The sequence below is a fragment of the Narcine bancroftii genome, chromosome 13 (genome assembly GCF_036971445.1).
Source record: "Narcine bancroftii isolate sNarBan1 chromosome 13, sNarBan1.hap1, whole genome shotgun sequence".
NCBI lineage: Eukaryota > Metazoa > Chordata > Chondrichthyes > Torpediniformes > Narcinidae > Narcine > Narcine bancroftii.
Genome location: NC_091481.1, coordinates 15,025,755 through 15,043,678, shown reverse-complemented (window position 1 = coordinate 15,043,678; position 17,924 = coordinate 15,025,755). Strand labels below are relative to the sequence as shown.

At 39.4% G+C, this 17,924-nt stretch overlaps 1 protein-coding gene across 10 annotated transcripts in view; it reads right to left on the bottom strand.

Annotated features, from left to right (window-relative positions):
* srpk2 (SRSF protein kinase 2) overlaps window positions 1–17,924 on the bottom strand; it is a 180,599-nt gene that overhangs the window by 42,674 nt on the left and 120,001 nt on the right. For 6 of the 10 annotated variants that reach the window (XM_069908285.1, XM_069908284.1, XM_069908283.1 and 3 more), the window contains 4 exons: window positions 8,011–8,150; window positions 6,268–6,376; window positions 3,362–3,449; window positions 665–736 (listed from right to left, as the gene is read on the bottom strand). In XM_069908285.1, the coding sequence (XP_069764386.1) occupies window positions 665–736; window positions 3,362–3,449; window positions 6,268–6,376; window positions 8,011–8,150 (409 nt within the window). Of the gene's footprint in view, window positions 1–664; window positions 737–3,361; window positions 3,450–6,267; window positions 6,377–8,010; window positions 8,151–11,164; window positions 11,305–17,924 lie in introns of all 10 variants that reach the window. The other 4 variants (XM_069908288.1, XM_069908286.1, XM_069908292.1 and 1 more) reach the window with 2 other exon arrangements.

Genomic DNA, 17,924 nt, shown 5'->3' with positions numbered 1-17,924 from the left:
ACAAGATATCTCAGTTTACATTCCACAAGAGATATTAACTTTTCACAAAAGTCATCTCATTTAAAATGCAAGAGCTATGCCTAAGTGTGGACTCCAAGTCTACAATGACTTTACAAAAACCATTAAAAGTGCTCGTGAAGACTCCACAAGCAGGTGTTAATTGGACTGATGTTGTAGTATTGAAATGGACTATTGTCTTAAAGGAACAACAGGTTTGAACAGGGTCCAGGCTCAAGAACTGAAAAATTTGTTGCTATTAAGACAGGTGCCAGAAGTTTAAACTGCTGGTTGAAAGTTGGTCATGTGGTTTTGCAGAGAGAGAAAGAGAGAGAGAGTGTTGAGTTGGTCATGTGGTTTTGCAGAGAGAGAAAGAGAGAGAGAGTGTTAGGATTTACTGCAGCAAGTTCATGGTGAAGGCTGCAAAACTGGTGAAGATCATAAATGTTAAAATCTGTGCACAGTATGGAAAACTGCCTGATAACAGTGAACTTGGAGAAGTGAGAAGTGAATGAGTGGACAGTGAAACAAAGAACTTTCCTGAACACATCCACATTACATACATGTGCTTTTAGAATTAGAAGGGAGTTAACTTAAAGGTAAGAAGTGAAATACTGATCTTGTTATTAAGTATGAAGAAAATTAAAAACATTTTTGTTTAAGTAACCTTAGTGAATTTCTGTTGCTGCTGGGTTGTTGGAGTCCTCTGGGCTCGGAACACACATCTTTTTCTTATCAGCTTTAATACATCAGTTCACATCCACAGACATTAGCAACATAAAAAGTAAATTAAGCAAAGCAAATATATTCACGATAAAGTATATAATTCTTTGAAGTAAAATGAAAGACTATTATGCACAGCATCATTACAAGACACATCCACTGAATATATCTGTCACATTAAAAAACTTCAATAGAGCATACACTACTATCACAAAGCAGCTTTATCACTGCTATGGACACCATTCATTAAAATGAAAGTATATTTCTCATAATTATTTAAAGATGACAAAAGAAAAACATCACTATCGATTAAAAATGGATGCAACATTTACCAAACATGCATGGCACAAACCCAAAATAGTGACCACATGCAGATCTATCACACAAAGAGAAAAATTAGGTAAAGAAAATTATGAGGGGTAAAAAAGAGAGTAAATGCAAATATACTTTTCACTGAGGTTATTTGAGATACAAACCAGAGTTTGTGGGTTACCAATGAAAGTGGAGGCGTTTAGGGGGTGCATTGGGAGGAATTTCGTCCACAGAGAGTGGTATGAGTATGGAACGAGCTAACAGCAGAAAGCTCAATTTTAATATTTAAGAAAAATTTGGACTGGTACATGGATGAGAGGGATATGGACTGGGTGCAGGAGAGTGGGATAAAGCTTAATAATAGTTCAGCACAGACGAGAAGGGCCTGCTTTCTGTGCTGTAATGTTCCATTAAACAAAAACGAGACAGTTCAAAACAACTATTGCAACATGACTTCTCAATTCAAAACCCTCAATACGTTTTTTTTATTATTGCTGGTAGCCTCTCTATTGACCATACTTTCAAAATTAAAGGGTAAAGAACAGAAACCAGAATTCATGCCCTTGTGTCAGTTCTTTCATGAAATGAGAGGTTCTTGATGCTTTAAGTACTCCGGAAAATGTATAACTTGAAGATTACGACCGAGTTCATTCAAATTATCAAAAGATATTTTTCAGTTCTGAGCAGATCACCTCAGATCCCATGTGATTTAACCTTCCACACTCACCTACCATGTAGCACCTTGCCAAAGGCCTTGGTAGACAATGCCTGCTGACATGCCCTCATCAATACTCCCTGTCTCTTCAAAAACTCAATCAAATTTGTGAGACATGATTTCCCCATGCATAAAACCATGTTACTTCTGCCTAAACAGTCCTTGCCTTTCCAAATGCTGGAAGATCATTTGTGAGACATAATTTCCCCATGCATAAAACCATGTTACTTATGCCTTCACAGCCCTTGCTTTCCCACAGAATCCTCTCCAATAACTTTCCTACAACTGATGTTAGGCTCTCCGGCATGCAGTTCCCTATTTTATGCATGCAGCCTGTCTGAAATAAAGGGATATTAGCACCTTCCTTTCTTCTAGTACCTCACACATGGCCAAAGAGATACAAATACCTCTTCAAGAACTCCTGCAATTTCTTCCCTAACTTCTTACACTGCTCAGGCCCCAGGGATTTATTCTCCTTGATGTGTTTTAAGACTGCCAGTAACTCCTGTTTTGTAACTGATCAAAAGATTTAAAAAGAATATAAAATAGCAAGCTTTTGATTAGTGCTTAATCTGTTTTAAATAGCTTCCTTATATTGCTAAGAAAGACAGTGATTTGCAGCGTGATTCAAAAGACTAGATTATCAGACATACTGATACAGAATATGGGTGTTCCATATAGACAAGTGCAATTTGTTTTGTTTCACAATTCTTAACAGGAGATTCAATTGCTGGATATCTTCATAAGAAATTAACATTTCATAAACCATATTAATTCTGAGATGTGAGATTTTTTTTAAACTATGAAACACAAAAAAACTATGGGAATGAAAGTATAAATACTGAAACTCTCAAGGCAAGGCAAACCCAAAAGATACACATTTTGGCTTTAGAGGGATAACAAAACTGTAACTTAATTTTTAAATCTCGACAAATGGAATTAGATATAACAAATCTAGAGTACCATTCAAAGTCAGTGAAGGACAAAACATTGCAACCTTTTGTGCAGCTTGAACTATACATTTACTCAGGCTAACTGGAAATTTAAGTTTAAAAAATCATTTCAGGGCAGTGTTATTGGCAAGATCAGTGTTATTGGCTATTATTTGTCCTTAAGAAAGCAGTAGTAAGCTCCCTTCTAGAACTACTGGAATCCTTCTGGTGAAGATTCTGCCACAATATTGGTGGGTAAGGAGCCAAGAAGAGTTGGACCCAAAAACAATGAAGGACCAGTGATATTTATCCAAGATAGTGTACAGTTTGCAGAGAAGTCTGTAAGAACCCATATTTTAAAATCATATGTTCTCCAAACTACCTCCAAAAGCTATTTTTTAAGACGTGACCGCTGTATTATGGGGGGGAATGGTGTGCGAGAGATAGATTTTGTTCCTTGAAAACTGCCCATATTGCTGTTGTCCATGAAGCGAGGCTGCATAACCTGTACATGCATCAGGAAATGCAAGCTGAAATAGATTTACTTTATTTTAAAAACAAATTCTGCGAGTGAATTTTATACTACGGTATATCTCAAACTTTTGTGTTGTGATTTGTGAATTTTCATTACTTGAGTCTCCATATCACAGGGTGAACAGTATTACACTAAAGTCATACTTACACACTTGAGTAGCTTAATTTCATCTAGAGCAGTTTCCGTGTAGTGTTGGGCACTTTTCACCACTTTCATGGCAACAAACCGTTTTCCACTACAAAAAGAAAGCAAACAAGTTTTAAAATGGTGCATTCTGTGAAGACACCAAAATCACATGCAGGAAGTGAAACAGAAATTACTGGAATCCAGAAGTAAAACACAGAAAAAATTGGAGATCTGCAACGTCTCATTTGAAAGAGCATCAACCTGAAACGTTAACCTTATTTCCCTCTCCGTACCTAACCGATGAAATATTTCCATCTTCTAAGCATCTTTAATTTAAAAAATATTGGGGTTAGGATTGTTTCAAAAGTGAAATGGAACACTTTGGCCAAATTAGAGATGAAACAGATCGCAGAGGAAATTAATTAGTTGGTAGTTTGGAACCCATACAGGAATTTTAAAACGGGACAGTTCCAGGCTAAGAGCTGATATATCAGCAAGCAAATTGTAATAGTGAAAATCTGTTGGTCCTAGTTAGAGTGGATGAAACAGAAATCTTTAAGGAGGAAGGAAAGAGGGAGGACATTTGAAAATCTCAGTCAAAGGCTAATAATGTGCATTTCAGAAACATAAGTAAGGTTGAATGTTTTAACTGAAAGTTGAGTGAGAGTGAAGGGGTAGCTTAGTAAAGAACAAGTTGAGCAAATTTAGACCCAATTTATCAATGTTCACATGCAAGCTGTCATTAATCCTAACCTACTCCAGGTGTAAGAGATTCAGATGGGTTAAAAATATACCAAGAGAACACTCTTTTTTTTGTCATGACACAAGGATTTACAGCAAGGATTTCGTGTTACGTAGTAGCCTGCCAAAGCTTTCCAACTCTCGCTTTCCTTCCATGGCTCCCACTCACAGTAATTGTTTTTTTGCCAAGTTCACAGCACTTTGTCCCTTAGCATTCTCCTCACAGTAGACTCTCTCCCTTCCTGTTCTTTCTCTTCCTTTCCCAATACATAGCGGGGTTTTCGTTTAAATGTTGTCACATGGACAAGGATGTACAGGAGAGAAGAGTGAATTGTGAACATTGGGTGGATGTCAGAGTTGGAAGAGAAACTATTGATAGAGGAACTCTGCTTATAATTGTGAGATCAAAACTAAACAGAGAGATTCTGCAGAACAAAACAATGGATTTCGGACAATGGAGGAAGATGGTCTGGGTCAATGAGCCAGAAAGATACAGGGAATGATGACTAAGGTTATTACAGTGCTATAGAACAGAGTAAACATTGGTATAAAATATTTTTGCACGGTGAAAGATCATTAAACTGAAACACTATCTTTGTTTTTCTCTCCACAAATGTCTGAGCTATTGAGTATTTCTAGCATTTTCACTTTCCGTATCAGATTTTAGCTAACTTTTTAACCACTGGTTGAGGAGAACAGAACCCTTCTTGACAAGTTATATGTTGAAGCTCTGGTTAAGAAAAAGGAAGAATATATGCCAGATCTTGGCAGTTGGGTTCAAGTGAATCACTCAGAAGTAATCAACACATCTGGTGGCATCTGTGAAGAGACAAACTAAGTTAATGTTTCAGATCAATGGTTTCTCATCAGAAAACGGTATGAATTTATGAATTAAGCTGCAATAAAAGGGCAAGGATATGGAAATCAGACAGAGAGTCTGGAATCACGTTCAGACTCAGAAAAAATAAATGAGACAGATTAATGCCAGCTGAGAGGGGGCGATGCTGACATGTTAATGTCAGCTAATCAATCTGTAGGAGGTGTAAATAGATGAGGAATTGACAAAAGTAAAACAACCAAAGAATGCTGGAACTGATCTGCAGATCATTGCAGTTGCAGCAAAACTTGAAATGATCTCAGTTCCATCATTGTTTCTTTCTGCTCTACTTAAACTTCCAAGAAAGATAAGCCATTAACATGCCTTCATTGCCTTTCCCATCGACATCAATCTATGTCATCGATTTTCTCTTGAACTCTACCCGAACAGAGTTCTTGTGTTCCCTTAACTCTTCTTTCTTCACCATAGTTTAAAATATTCATGTGTTTTTAATTTTCCCTGGTTCCCATGAAAGGTCATCAATGTGAAATGTTTATTCTGCCAGAACTGCTTAATACAGCAAAATCCCCGGTATTGTGAATTCAAGCAACCGGCAAAAAAATTGCCCGCTCCCAGTGGTCAGTTTTCCAATCCACGCAATACGTAATCTCAAGCAACCAGCAAATTCATTTATCCAGCATCTATCAATCTCCATAGGTTCCGGATAACGGAGGTTTTACTGTACAGGTACATGATCCTTTATCCGGACATCTAAAATCCAGAAAGCTCCAAAATCCGTAAAGTGGGGAGAGAGGCGGCAGCGTAAGTCGGTCGGGCGAGAGACCAAGACCGGCAGCGCGAGTTGGGTGGGCGAGAGACCGGTAGAGCGAGTCAGGCGGGCGAGAGACTGGCAGCGTGAGTCGGGCAGACAAGGGGGGGGGAGACCAGCAGCACAAGTCGGGCGGCTGAGAGACTGGCAGTGGTAGTCGGGTGGGCGAAGACCGGTAGCACAACTCAGGCGGCCAAGAAACCGGCAGCGCGAGTCAGGGGGTGGGGAGGGAGACCGGCAGTGCGTCGGGCGGGCAAGAGGGGTGTGGGGGGAGACGGCAGCACAATTCGGGCAGGCTTAAATCTGGCTTTCTGAAATCCAGAAAAATCCGAAATTCAGAACACTCTGAACCCCAAAGGTTCCGATAAAGGATCGTGTACCTATAGTTCCAAAATTTTCCGGTAGTTATCTGTTCATAAATTGTAATGGATCTTTGTGAAAAGGAAGTGGAATAGAAAAAGGGCTATTTAATTTCAATTTTGTAAATTGACAGCTTCCATGATGACTGAATGTTAACAATTTTAAAAAATATTTGCTTACTGAATGTCCCAGCACAGCCACACTGTAGAGAAATGCCCCCATCCCAGCTTTCTAATTACATGGTATCGTGCATTGAATAGATCACCAATTTTCACAGCATGGTAGCCACCTGAAACAGAGGAAAAAGAAACAATTAGTAACAACTTTTTCTTTCCTAGAATATATTTCAAAAGTGAACTGACAATGGCAAATTTTTCAAATTCTGTTGGTGAAAAGAGGAGTACTTTACAAAAATAAATATACATAGCCCCAAGTTCATCTTTCCAAGAAGGAGTTCTCCACTTAGAGGACGCAGTTGAATATTAGGTTCAAAAGTCATTTTTTTGATCGTTGACAAACTTAAACAATGAATGACTTTCAAGATAAAGAATTTTTATGAATAGCTACCACAACTGGCCCACTTAATGAAAATTTATATTTTTTCAAATGAAGGAAATTGTAATTCCTTGTGATTTTTTTTTTAAATGTGCATTTCGTATTCTTTACTTCTCAAACACAAACCCTCTGCACATTATAAAGTTGGAGTCCAGGATCAGTGCAGAGTCATGGAAGCAGATACACCAATCAGTAATGATTCCCGTTCGGATACTGATTGCTGGCAATGCATAGAGGGAATCGTACTGCAAAATAAAACATTGCACTTCCAAGGAGAACTATTGAAAAAAAATACAGCTTGCTGAAAAATCAATTACAATAGTGAGATAATGGATGGATATGCGAGGAAAAGACCTTTGCAGAGGGATGGAGATTGTAATGTTATATTTCATGCAACTAAACATCTTCCAGCATACAACCCAAAGGAGAAACAAAGACATGAAAACAGACATAAAGGAATAAGGAAAAACAGGAGTCACATGATGGAGTAGTGGCTGGTCAAGTAGAACCAGCCCTCTCCAGAGAAAATATTTTTTTTTTTTAAAAAGAGCTCAATAAACATAATACAGGAAAAGAAAGATAAAGTTACAAAGAAGAGTTAGGAGATGGCACACAAAAAAGAGAAAGTAACAATAACACAAGAGGGAAGAAGGAAAATCACCGGAGAAAAAAGAAGAAGGCCTTACCTGCACATCGGAGCAGGGATCCACCGTGGAGAGGAGTGACCGACCTCCGAAGCTGGTGAGTGCCCGGAGGAGCGGTGACCTCCCGACCGGTGGACTTCAAAAATGGCTCTCAGAGCCAAGCAAAGCACCGTTGCAAGCAGAAGAAAAGGTGAACGCTGGTCGGAGGGGGGCTCAGCTGAGGATCGGCTGGGGGAAGCACGCAGGCAAGAAGAACAGAAGAGCGGTGCGAAAAGGAACGAGGGGTTAGGAGAGGGTGAACGGCGATGGGGTGACCGACAACGGGTCAGCCTGCAGCGGGAGGCCCAGCAGCAGGAGACACAGCAGCTGGAGGCACATCAAGGACACAGAAGCAGCTCATTAGAAAGAGAGGAAGATTCACAGATATGGAGAAGAGAAGAAGACACAGACATAGATACAGACATAGAAGACGAGGAGGAAGATGGCCAAGATCTTCAGAGGAAAGAAAGAGGTAACACAGAAGGACAAAATATAGATAAAGCCTTTTTTGAAGGACAAATTAGGTCATTAAAAGAATGGCTATCATTAGAATTTACTTCAAATAAAATAAAAATGAAAAGAGCTGAAGACACAATGCAAAGTTTAGAGTTGGTCATGACGGAAATAAGGAAAAAGAATAAGGAAAAATAAATAACACTACACCTGCAGGAGATTTAGGATTTACCTTTACAATAATCAGCAGGGTCTTCCTGCTCTTCGTCATCAGATCCCAGGATTTCTTCTTCTTCTTCTGGAGGAACAGGCTCTGGTAAAGGTGGTGGTGGAGGAGGAGTAGTAACTGCAGCTTTATGATGAGCCTCTGGCCTTATAAAAGAGGGAAAAAATGGAAGATTTAATAAAATATCGTCAAGTTCAAATATTTTCTAGTTTGAGTTTTATCAAAAATTAAATCCTACAAAACTTGCGATCCTTTTAATATTATTTTGAAAGTAGACATCCTAAAATCCTTGACAAATGATTTAACATAACAAATGTAGTTTTGACACGGTTTCTTCTCCAATGTATAGAGCAGAGAAGTAACATATATAAACACTATGAACAGGCATATTTGTTTGGAAGACAACAGAGTTGTCTCAGTTTAAGAGAGGGCAGGGAGGAAAAATATCTACAGGCCTTTGCCTGATCGAGTGAACCACATCTGGGAAGTTTGCTTACAATGGATATTAAAAGGCGAAATTAAAGTTTTATTGTATTAGGAAGCTAGAGACAGATGCATGCCAGCTATGGCAGGAAGTGCAGGCCATTACATACTAGAAAGTGAAGGCAAACACTATAGATGGCTGTGATGCTTCATTACCCGATGACCTGAACACCTATGTCTGCTTTGAAAAGAAGAACCAAACAATGCCTACTAGAATCCCTGAAAAAGCTGAGGATCCTGTGAAATCTGTCTCTGAAGGTAACATCAGAACAAGAGGGTGAACTCTCACAAGGCATCAGGCGCTGACAGTGTACCTGGCAGGGTACTGAAAATCCATGCCAACTAGCTGGAGTGTTCCTGAACATTTTCCACCTCGCATTGCTGCAGTCAGAGGTTCCCAACTGATTCAAAAGGATATAAATCATCCCGGTACCCAAGAAGAGTAGTGTGAGCTGCCTCAATGACTACTGCGTAGTGGCACTAACTTCTACTGTGATGAAATGCTTTGAGATGCTGGTCATGGCCAGAATTAACATGTACTTAAGCAAAGATCTGGACCCACTGCAATTCGCCTATCGCCACAATCACTCTTAGCTCTAGATTACCTCTAAAACAGTAATTCACATATACAGCTGCTCTTTATCGACGACAGCCACGGTCTTCAATACCATTATTCTCTCAGTGCTGGTCAATAAGATACAAACTCTAGTTCTCTGTATCCACTTCTGCAACTGGATCCTGTACGAATTGGAAACAATGTCTTCCCCTCACTGATTATCAACACAAGCGTACCCCAATGATGTGTGCTTAGCCCACTGCTTTACTCGTTATACACCCATGACTTTGTGGCCAGGCACAATTCCAATGCTATTTACAAGTTTTCCGATGACACCACAGTTGTCGGCAGAATCACAAGTGGCAGTGAGGAAGCATACAGGAGGGAGATAGATGAATGGTGTAATGAAAACTTTGCGCTCGATGTCAGCAAAACCAAGGAGATGGTTGTGGACTTCAGAAGAAAGTCAAGGGAACATGATCCAGGCCTCATCAAGGGCTCCGAAGTGGAGAGGGTCAAGAACTTCAAATTCCTGACCATCAACATCTCCATGGATCTGTCCTGGTGTTTCCATGTCAATCCAATCATGCAGCAGGCTCAACAGCAATTTTACTTTGTGAGGTGTCTGAGGAGATTCAGTAGGTCACTGAAGGCTCTCGAAAGCTTCTACAGGTGTACCATGGAGAGCATTCTGCGTGGTCCCACCAATGCCTGGTATGAAGGCACCAATTTTCCAGACAAAAATAAATTCCAGAGGATTGCTAATTTGGCCTGCGACATCACAGGTATCAGCCTTCACTCCATCGAGGACATCTCCATGAGGCGGAGTCTTAAAAGAGCAGCCTCTATCCTCAAAGACCTCCACCAACCAGGCTACGCCCTCTTCACTCTGCTACAATTGGGAAAAGGGTACAGGAGCCTAAAGATGAGCACTCAATGGCATAAGGACAGCTTCCTCTCCGCTGCCATCAGATTCCTAAATAATCAATGAACTGTCTTTTGTGCACTACTATTTAAATTTTTAAAAATTTATAGTAATGTTGTAAGATGGTTATAATTTGTACGTTTGCACTACGACGCTGCCGCAAAACAGAATTTTATGACTTGTTCACGACAATAAATTCTGATTCTTAATGAAGACCCTGGTAATAGGAAGCATGAAAACTACCATTTGGTTAAACTTTAAGAGTTCTGATGCTCAAATTTATACTGCAACTTTAATTTAATCAATTAATTGGATCTCAAAAGGCGAATTCTTAAAAAATTCTTGAGAAAAGCAGTGTAGCTAACAGAAAACCACCTCTCATCTCCATGGTACAGGTTCAATCCTGCCTGCATATTCCCCATGACATGGATTTCCTTCAGATGTTCCAATTCCATCATATACTCAAGGGCAAAAGTTGGTAGGTTAACAGCCATTGGAAATTACCTCAAGAATGCAGATGAGTGGTAAAATTGAGGGGGTAGAGGAATGAGAAAGCTTGGAGAATAAAATGGGATTGGTGCTTGAAGGTCTGCAGGGCCTCCGTTGGCAAAAAGACCTGTTTCTTTGCTGTGTGGTTCCATAAAATATGACAGCAAGAGATGGCCACTTATTTGACCAGAGGTCAAGTCCTGAGTAAGTTCTGGATCTCAGATATGCCAAATGATGGTTTTAAAAGTAGAATTCAGTGTTATCACCGAGACTGAACCTCCTATTGATACACAAATCATAGACTGTTCTGACAGCTAAAAAGGTTGACGGCCCTATTGCAAGTCACTTCTTTTACACTAGGATTACTGTGAATTTTTATCTTGCATACTTATTTCATCTTTTAATTCAATTAGTTTATTATTGATTCTATAGTTTTTCTCTTCAAGTATTTGTTTAGCTGCAGCAAGAATGTCAGTACATATTTACATTGTGCACTGTGTGTGACAATACCCATTATCATTTGAATACCTTGTAATGTGAAATGATGAATTTTGAACCACCTGAATTTTTAATATTTTGACCCTCTCTTAAAAGAATTGAAAATAAACAAGAGGAAGATTTCTGAATACTATAGAGAGAGATTTAAATAAAGTGAATTTAGCTCCAAGATTTGGATGCGAGCCCTGCCAGTTTAAGCTTCATCTCACCTCCAGTTTATGAACTTCTGCCATGTTTCTTCAACACTCCAAATACATTCCTGAACAACGTGCATTTTCATGTATCGATGGTGTCTGATTTCCAGTATTTTTATTTTATTCCGAAGAACCAATGGTTCATTAATTCGTTTCTTTTATTAAAAGAAAGCGGATTTTGTGCAAGTTGGTGAAATCAATCAGACAACGCATCACAGAGCCAGCTCGACATTTTGAAATTATACCTGTTGAAATATTTTTTTCACTGCATATTATAAAACATGTCAAACATTTTATTTGTAAGGATTTTAGATCAACTCTAAATTGAGATATTCCACTAGGATACCCATATCAGAATTATTTTGGGAAATAGGAAGAAAAAAATGGGAAAATTATAATGCATCCAAAAGAAATGTGCTGCAGTGTTAACATCAGATTCATTATATCGGTCCTTCAGTTAATGTTTAAGAAGTTTGGGGGGAAAAAAGTGGCAGCTGCTTCTTCAACACTCAGTTGTGACATATCTAGGGACTTCACTGAATTTATAATGAATACAAGTTGGTATCAAGCATATTCAACATAACCATTTTTCTCCACATTTGAAATCAGTGCAAGAGATTTTACAAAAATTAGGCCTTTTAGCCTCTTTAATTCCACAGTTTGTAAACTGTAGCTGGACATATTTATGATTCAAGTTTATTGTCATCTGACTGGACATATATACAACAGCGTTTCTCCACCCATGGTGTATAGACACTCACAAAATACACAGTATATATCATATACATATATAAAAATATAATTTCAAATAAATATAAATATTTTGGGATGATTTGCTCAGTTACAGGCTACTGTTCATCAGTCTCAGCCTGCAGAAGGAGGCTAATTCTTAGCCTGGCAGCCTTGATTTTGATGGTGCTGGGCTTCTTTCTTGATGGTAATGGGTCAAAGATGCTGTGTGCTGGATAGAAAGAGCCTTTAATATATTTAACCATGTGATTTCCTAACCTCTTACCAAAAAAAAGACAATATAAAAATAGGCTTGTATTTAAAATACAAGCTTCCTTCCTGCATCTGAATGGTTCAGTGATCAAATTCCATTATTATTTACAATATAAAGGAAAATATTTCTACAAACTAACAATCGTTTTAATTATTTTTGGGGCTAAAGGGACTATGTTAGCACTAACACAAGAACAGCAATGGAAAATACTCCAGAGAATGGTAAATTCAAAATAATAATTTTTTAATTAAACTATTAACAACATAAATAAGTTTAGAGATGAGTAAAAAATGTTAACTCTAAACTTAACCCCACTATGTGCAAATGTGGTCTTAAATTCTCAGTTCAAAAATAATTATAATGCGCTTTACTCACAATTAATTCACAAACTCAGACAAGGGTTAAACGAAGTGGCTATTTTCTTCCATAATGAATTCACAAACCCAGGGAAGGGTTAAACAAATATGATTTCTTCCATGATGAAATCACAAACCAGACAAGGGTTAAACAAAGTGGCCATACACAAAAATAGACCTCTTTTCCAAAGAGACTTCAAAGCTGTCTTCCTCATTTCAAAAGACACTGATTCTGTGTTTTCCTATTCCCCAGGTGTAACACACAACAGCACCAATTTTGCTTACTGAAACTCAACCCTGTCTTTCACAGGGTTTTGACTTCTGTAAACTTCAAACGGAATTCTTCCAAAACTGAACTCAGCATGTCTGAATTCAGTCATATATTTCTCCAAATCATTTGACAGTTACATCATTACTAAGGTGAGTCCCAATTCTTGGAAACCCCATGAACATCAGTTTTATTTCTACCAAAATTCTGTTCTTTTTTCTAAACCTTTCATATCCATAACAACCTCTGACCTCATCTCTGTTGAAGAGGCTAAAGTGACTTTAATTAAAAACAGATGGCTTCCTTTAGCAGTTCTTGAATAATTAAGACCCACTTGAAATCCATTAACTCTGTCTGTCCAAAACACTGTGAATGAACACTCTTCTCTGAGTACAATGGTGTATCTGTTAATGTGCTGTGACTTGCGTGTGACCCTGTACCAACCCACAGTTAACTGACTAAAAATACAGATACAATATTTTAACTCTATAATTTTACTAAGACATTTTTGTAAAAGAAATATAGTTTAACATTAAAGATTAACATAAATCCATTACAATGTCAACATTTATACTCCCAATAGAAAAGAAATACAAAATGAACTGTTTTCCTCTCCATTGATGTCGTCTGACCCACTGAAGATATGCAGCAATTTTGGTTGTCATTCAACAAATAGTTTCCATAGAAACAAATCTCACATTTACGAAAAGGGCTCAAGGAATTATCAATTACCGCCACCAATGTTGGAGAGAATTTTAAAAAAATTAAATACAATTACATTTCCATTTTGGCTGAAATTCTGTAATAAAGCATATATACTTAACTACATCTTTACTTTCTTGCATCTATTTTAAATGACAAGCAAATCACTATTGTTCATCAATGTTACATTAAAAATGATAAAAATGCAGTGCAATTTACATTAAAGTGATAATAAAATGTACCTTTATTAATCTATTTGCCTTCAATCAAAAACAGACTGCTGTGCTATATTTTAGTTATTACTTTCAGGTTCCAAGGTGCTTTTCATAACATTTTATGAGATATTCGCATCATGCATAGAAATCCTAAAGTTTTTGCTTCAAATGGAACAATCTTCCCCATAAATTAACAAACACAATTTTCAGTCCATAAATTATTTGTTAAGAAGAGAAAGACTTGCATTAAAGTGGCATCTTTCTATTGAAACAGTTTATTTTCACATGTATCAAGATGCAATGAAAAGCTTTGTGTATGCTATCTAGGCAAGTAACTCCATCATTTCCAAAAGACCAAAAAAAAGTTCAGGGTATAGTGTTAAAAGTCTAAAAAGTATAGGTTTTACTGTTACCATGGCCAAGTACAGAATGCGGTAAAGTACAGTAAAACAAAAGTAGGGACATTATCTTATACTAACGAGAAGTTCATTCAAGAGATTACGAACTGTCCCTTGTTATATTGCAGACTAGCAGCAATAGAAATTCACCAAAACTAATTTTTTCAATAATTTATTTATTAACATTTTCTAATTCTTTGGCTTGGCTTCGCGGACGAAGATTTATGGAGGGGGTAAAAAGTCCACGTCAGCTGCAGGCTCGTTTGTGGCTGACAAGTCCGATGCGGGACAGGCAGACACGGTTGCAGCGGAAAATTGGTTGGTTGGGGTTGGGTGTTGGGTTTTTCCTCCTTTGCCTTTTGTCAGTGAGGTGGGCTCTGCGGTCTTCTTCAAAGGAGGTTGCTGCCCGCCAAACTGTGAGGCGCCAAGATGCACGGTTTGAGGCGTTATCAGCCCACTGGCGGTGGTCAATGTGGCAGGCACCAAGAGATTTCTTTAGATAGTCCTTGTACCTTTTCTTTGATGCACCTCTGTCACGGTGGCCAGTGGAGAGCTCGCCATATAACACGATCTTGGGAAGGCGATGGTCCTCCATTCTGGAGACGTGACCCACCCAGCGCAGCTGGATCTTCAGCAGCGTGGACTCGATGCTGTCGACCTCTGCCATCTCGAGTACTTCGACGTTAGGGATGAAAGCGCTCCAATGGATGTTGAGGATGGAGCGGAGACAACGCTGGTGGAAGCGTTCTAGGAGCCGTAGGTGGTGCCAGTAGAGGACCCATGATTCGGAGCCGAACAGGAGTGTGGGTATGACAACGGCTCTGTATACGCTTATCTTTGTGAGGTTTTTCAGTTGGTTGTTTTTCCAGACTCTTTTGTGTAGTCTTCCAAAGGCACTATTTGCCTTGGCGAGTCTGTTGTCTATCTCATTGTCGATCCTTGCATCTGATGAAATGGTGCAGCCGAGATAGGTAAACTGGTTGACCGTTTTGAGTTTTGTGTGCCCGATGGAGATGTGGGGGGGCTGGTAGTCATGGTGGGGAGCTGGCTGATGGAGGACCTCAGTTTTCTTCAGGCTGACTTCCAGGCCAAACACTTTGGCAGTTTCCGCAAAGCAGGACGTCAAGCGCTGAAGAGCTGGCTCTGAATGGGCAACTAAAGCGGCATCGTCTGCAAAGAGTAGTTCACGGACAAGTTTCTCTTGTGTCTTGGTGTGAGCTTGCAGGCGCTTCAGATTGAAGAGACTGCCATCCGTGCGGTACCGGATGTAAACAGCGTCTTCATTGTTGGGGTCTTTCATGGCTTGGTTCAGCATCGTGCTGAACATTTTCTAATAATGTAACCTTAATTAACTTATTTAAACTTAAACCCCAACAAAGTGTGTGTGTGTGTGTGTGTGTGTGTGTGTGTGTGTGTGTGTGTGTGTGTGTGTGTGTGTGTGTGTGTGTGTCTAAGCTGCAATGATTTGAACACAATTCTGGAAAGTTGGTTCACCGTTCCATCTTGGAAATCCTCTGTTGAAACTCTGCCTTTTAAACTGAAGGAGGTGGGAGAGACTGAGTGACCAGGACTGCTGAAAATACACAAATCCTTGTCAAGTTACTTGCTGAGAAATATTCTCTTGGATGAACGGTTGTCACAACTCCCCTTTTCCTTGACGAAGGGAAACAAAACGTGTGAATTCCACTGATTCCAAGAAACCTGCCACGGGTCAGTCAAAGTGACCTTTCCTTTGGTCATGGTGTGGTTCAACAAGTCCCCTTCAAAATGACCTTTCCTTTGGTCAATAATTCCCCTGACAGGGAAAATCAGCCAAATCGCCCATTTCACACAGTCACTCAGCACAGCATTCTTGAGATGGCTGATCACCAAGGGTGCTGTTCCTTTAAGTATCCTTCTTTTGTGTGTGTGTGTCTCCCTCTCTCTCTCTCTATCTATCCCTGGATAAAGCAACATCTTCCAGAGGATAACTTTGGGCACAGTCTGTACCTAATTGTTGCCACTCCGATCACTCCACAGTTGTGAATGGTTGCACTTAAAGTGACAGTCCCAAAATGAAACGGGAACTCATAATATCCTAAATGCAGAGTTTTGGCTTTTCAAACTCAGACATCTTCTGCCTGATAGAAGCAATAAGAGAGTGTGATCAAAGTGGAATGGGCCCTTGAATATTTTGGCAGCTTTCTCAAAATAGCAGGAGAAAAAGACAGAGGTGGTGGAGGGATGGTTGGTTTGTAAAATGGCCTGAGCTGCATACACAACTCTTACAGTCTTGGGCAGAGAAATTCCTCTACCAGGCCGTGATGTATCTGGACAGAATACTTCTTAAGACACATCTATAAGAATTGGTAAGAGACAATGCTAACATGACTTCACTTCTCAAGCTTCAATGGAAGCAGCTTTGCTGATGGGGCTTTCTTGGTCATAGTGTCAATGTGGTTTAAGCAGGGACAGGTCTTTGGAACTCTAGTCTCTTCACCATCTTTCATCCGTGCCATTGCTACAAATAGGGGCATGCATATCCCAGCCGCAAATCACACCCCCCCCCCCACACCCATCCCAACTCTGTTGTTTCCAGGACAAAGATTGAGAATGAGGTGGTTGAACTAACACCAGGCTTGCTCTCATCGGTCTCGTCATTGTTTGAGATTTGGCCTACAATGGTGAATTCATCTGCAAACTTGAAAGCGGAGTTATAGTGGTATTTGGTCACAGTCATGAGTGTATTAGTCAGGGCTGAATATTCAATCTTGTGGGGCATGGACGACCACTAATTTTCAGATTGCTGTCTGCAGTTCAGTATAATGAAAGTGAATAAGTGAGTGCCGGATTAAGGTATTGCAAGGCCTGTAAGCATATATTTTAAAAGGTCCCTAAATTGTGCTGGCTGGCGTATGCACGGTGAGGTGTGGGGGGGGGGGGGGGGGTGGGGAGTGTGACGGCAGCAGAAAGACTAGGTTGGAGGAACAGTTTCTGGGCCATTACTACTATTTTGTACTGTAAAACGAAACTGGAGATTAGAATTTTTTTGATATTCATTTATTGACACGGCAGGCCGATTATCCTTACATGGACTATCTTTATTTTAAAAATGGATATTGTCATTACTTGTGGCAACTCTATCGATGTAATGCTTCAACTGTGTAATTAAACAGTAAATGCAAGAGTTTAAATAATTAGCCATCTATGCACTTCTGTGGACGTGCCGCTAAAAGTCAGGAATAGATGGAAAGATTTAAGATTAACTAAGGATTGCATCACATTTTCAGCACCTTTACTGAGTTGCTCTATTTCATTGTTATTTGGCATTTTTTGTGGTGCCACATCGATTAAGCGATCCAGATTAGCTCCCTGGTCACAATCGCAATAGACTCCTCGTCAGACCAATCTGACCTTATTGACTCCAGTAAGAAAAAAATAAAGGCTGTTCACATTTCCAAGCAGATTATTGTGGCTAATAATTAAGTAAACATAATGCACCTCCTGGAATAAGCAGTCTGCAAACTTGCCTCCAACAGCAATTAGCCTGTGTCTCCTTTTGCTCAGTATTGGGAGGTGTCATGTTATTGGTTTTCATTCTTGTCATGTTCCATGTTAATCTGTTCAGTGCAAACAACTTTTCACCACTGAGCTTTCCAGGTAACCATAAACCGTCGAGATAGTATGACAATGAGACAAAACTTGAACATTTGTCACCGTAAAGAATCTTCCACATTAAAACAAAACTTATGGCGGGTGGCTCAATGAGCGTCTTTGTTACCCATAATCCCCCCCCCCATGCAGCTGGAACCGCTCTGCATTTCCATGACGTGATACTGGCAGAGTGGTTCCAG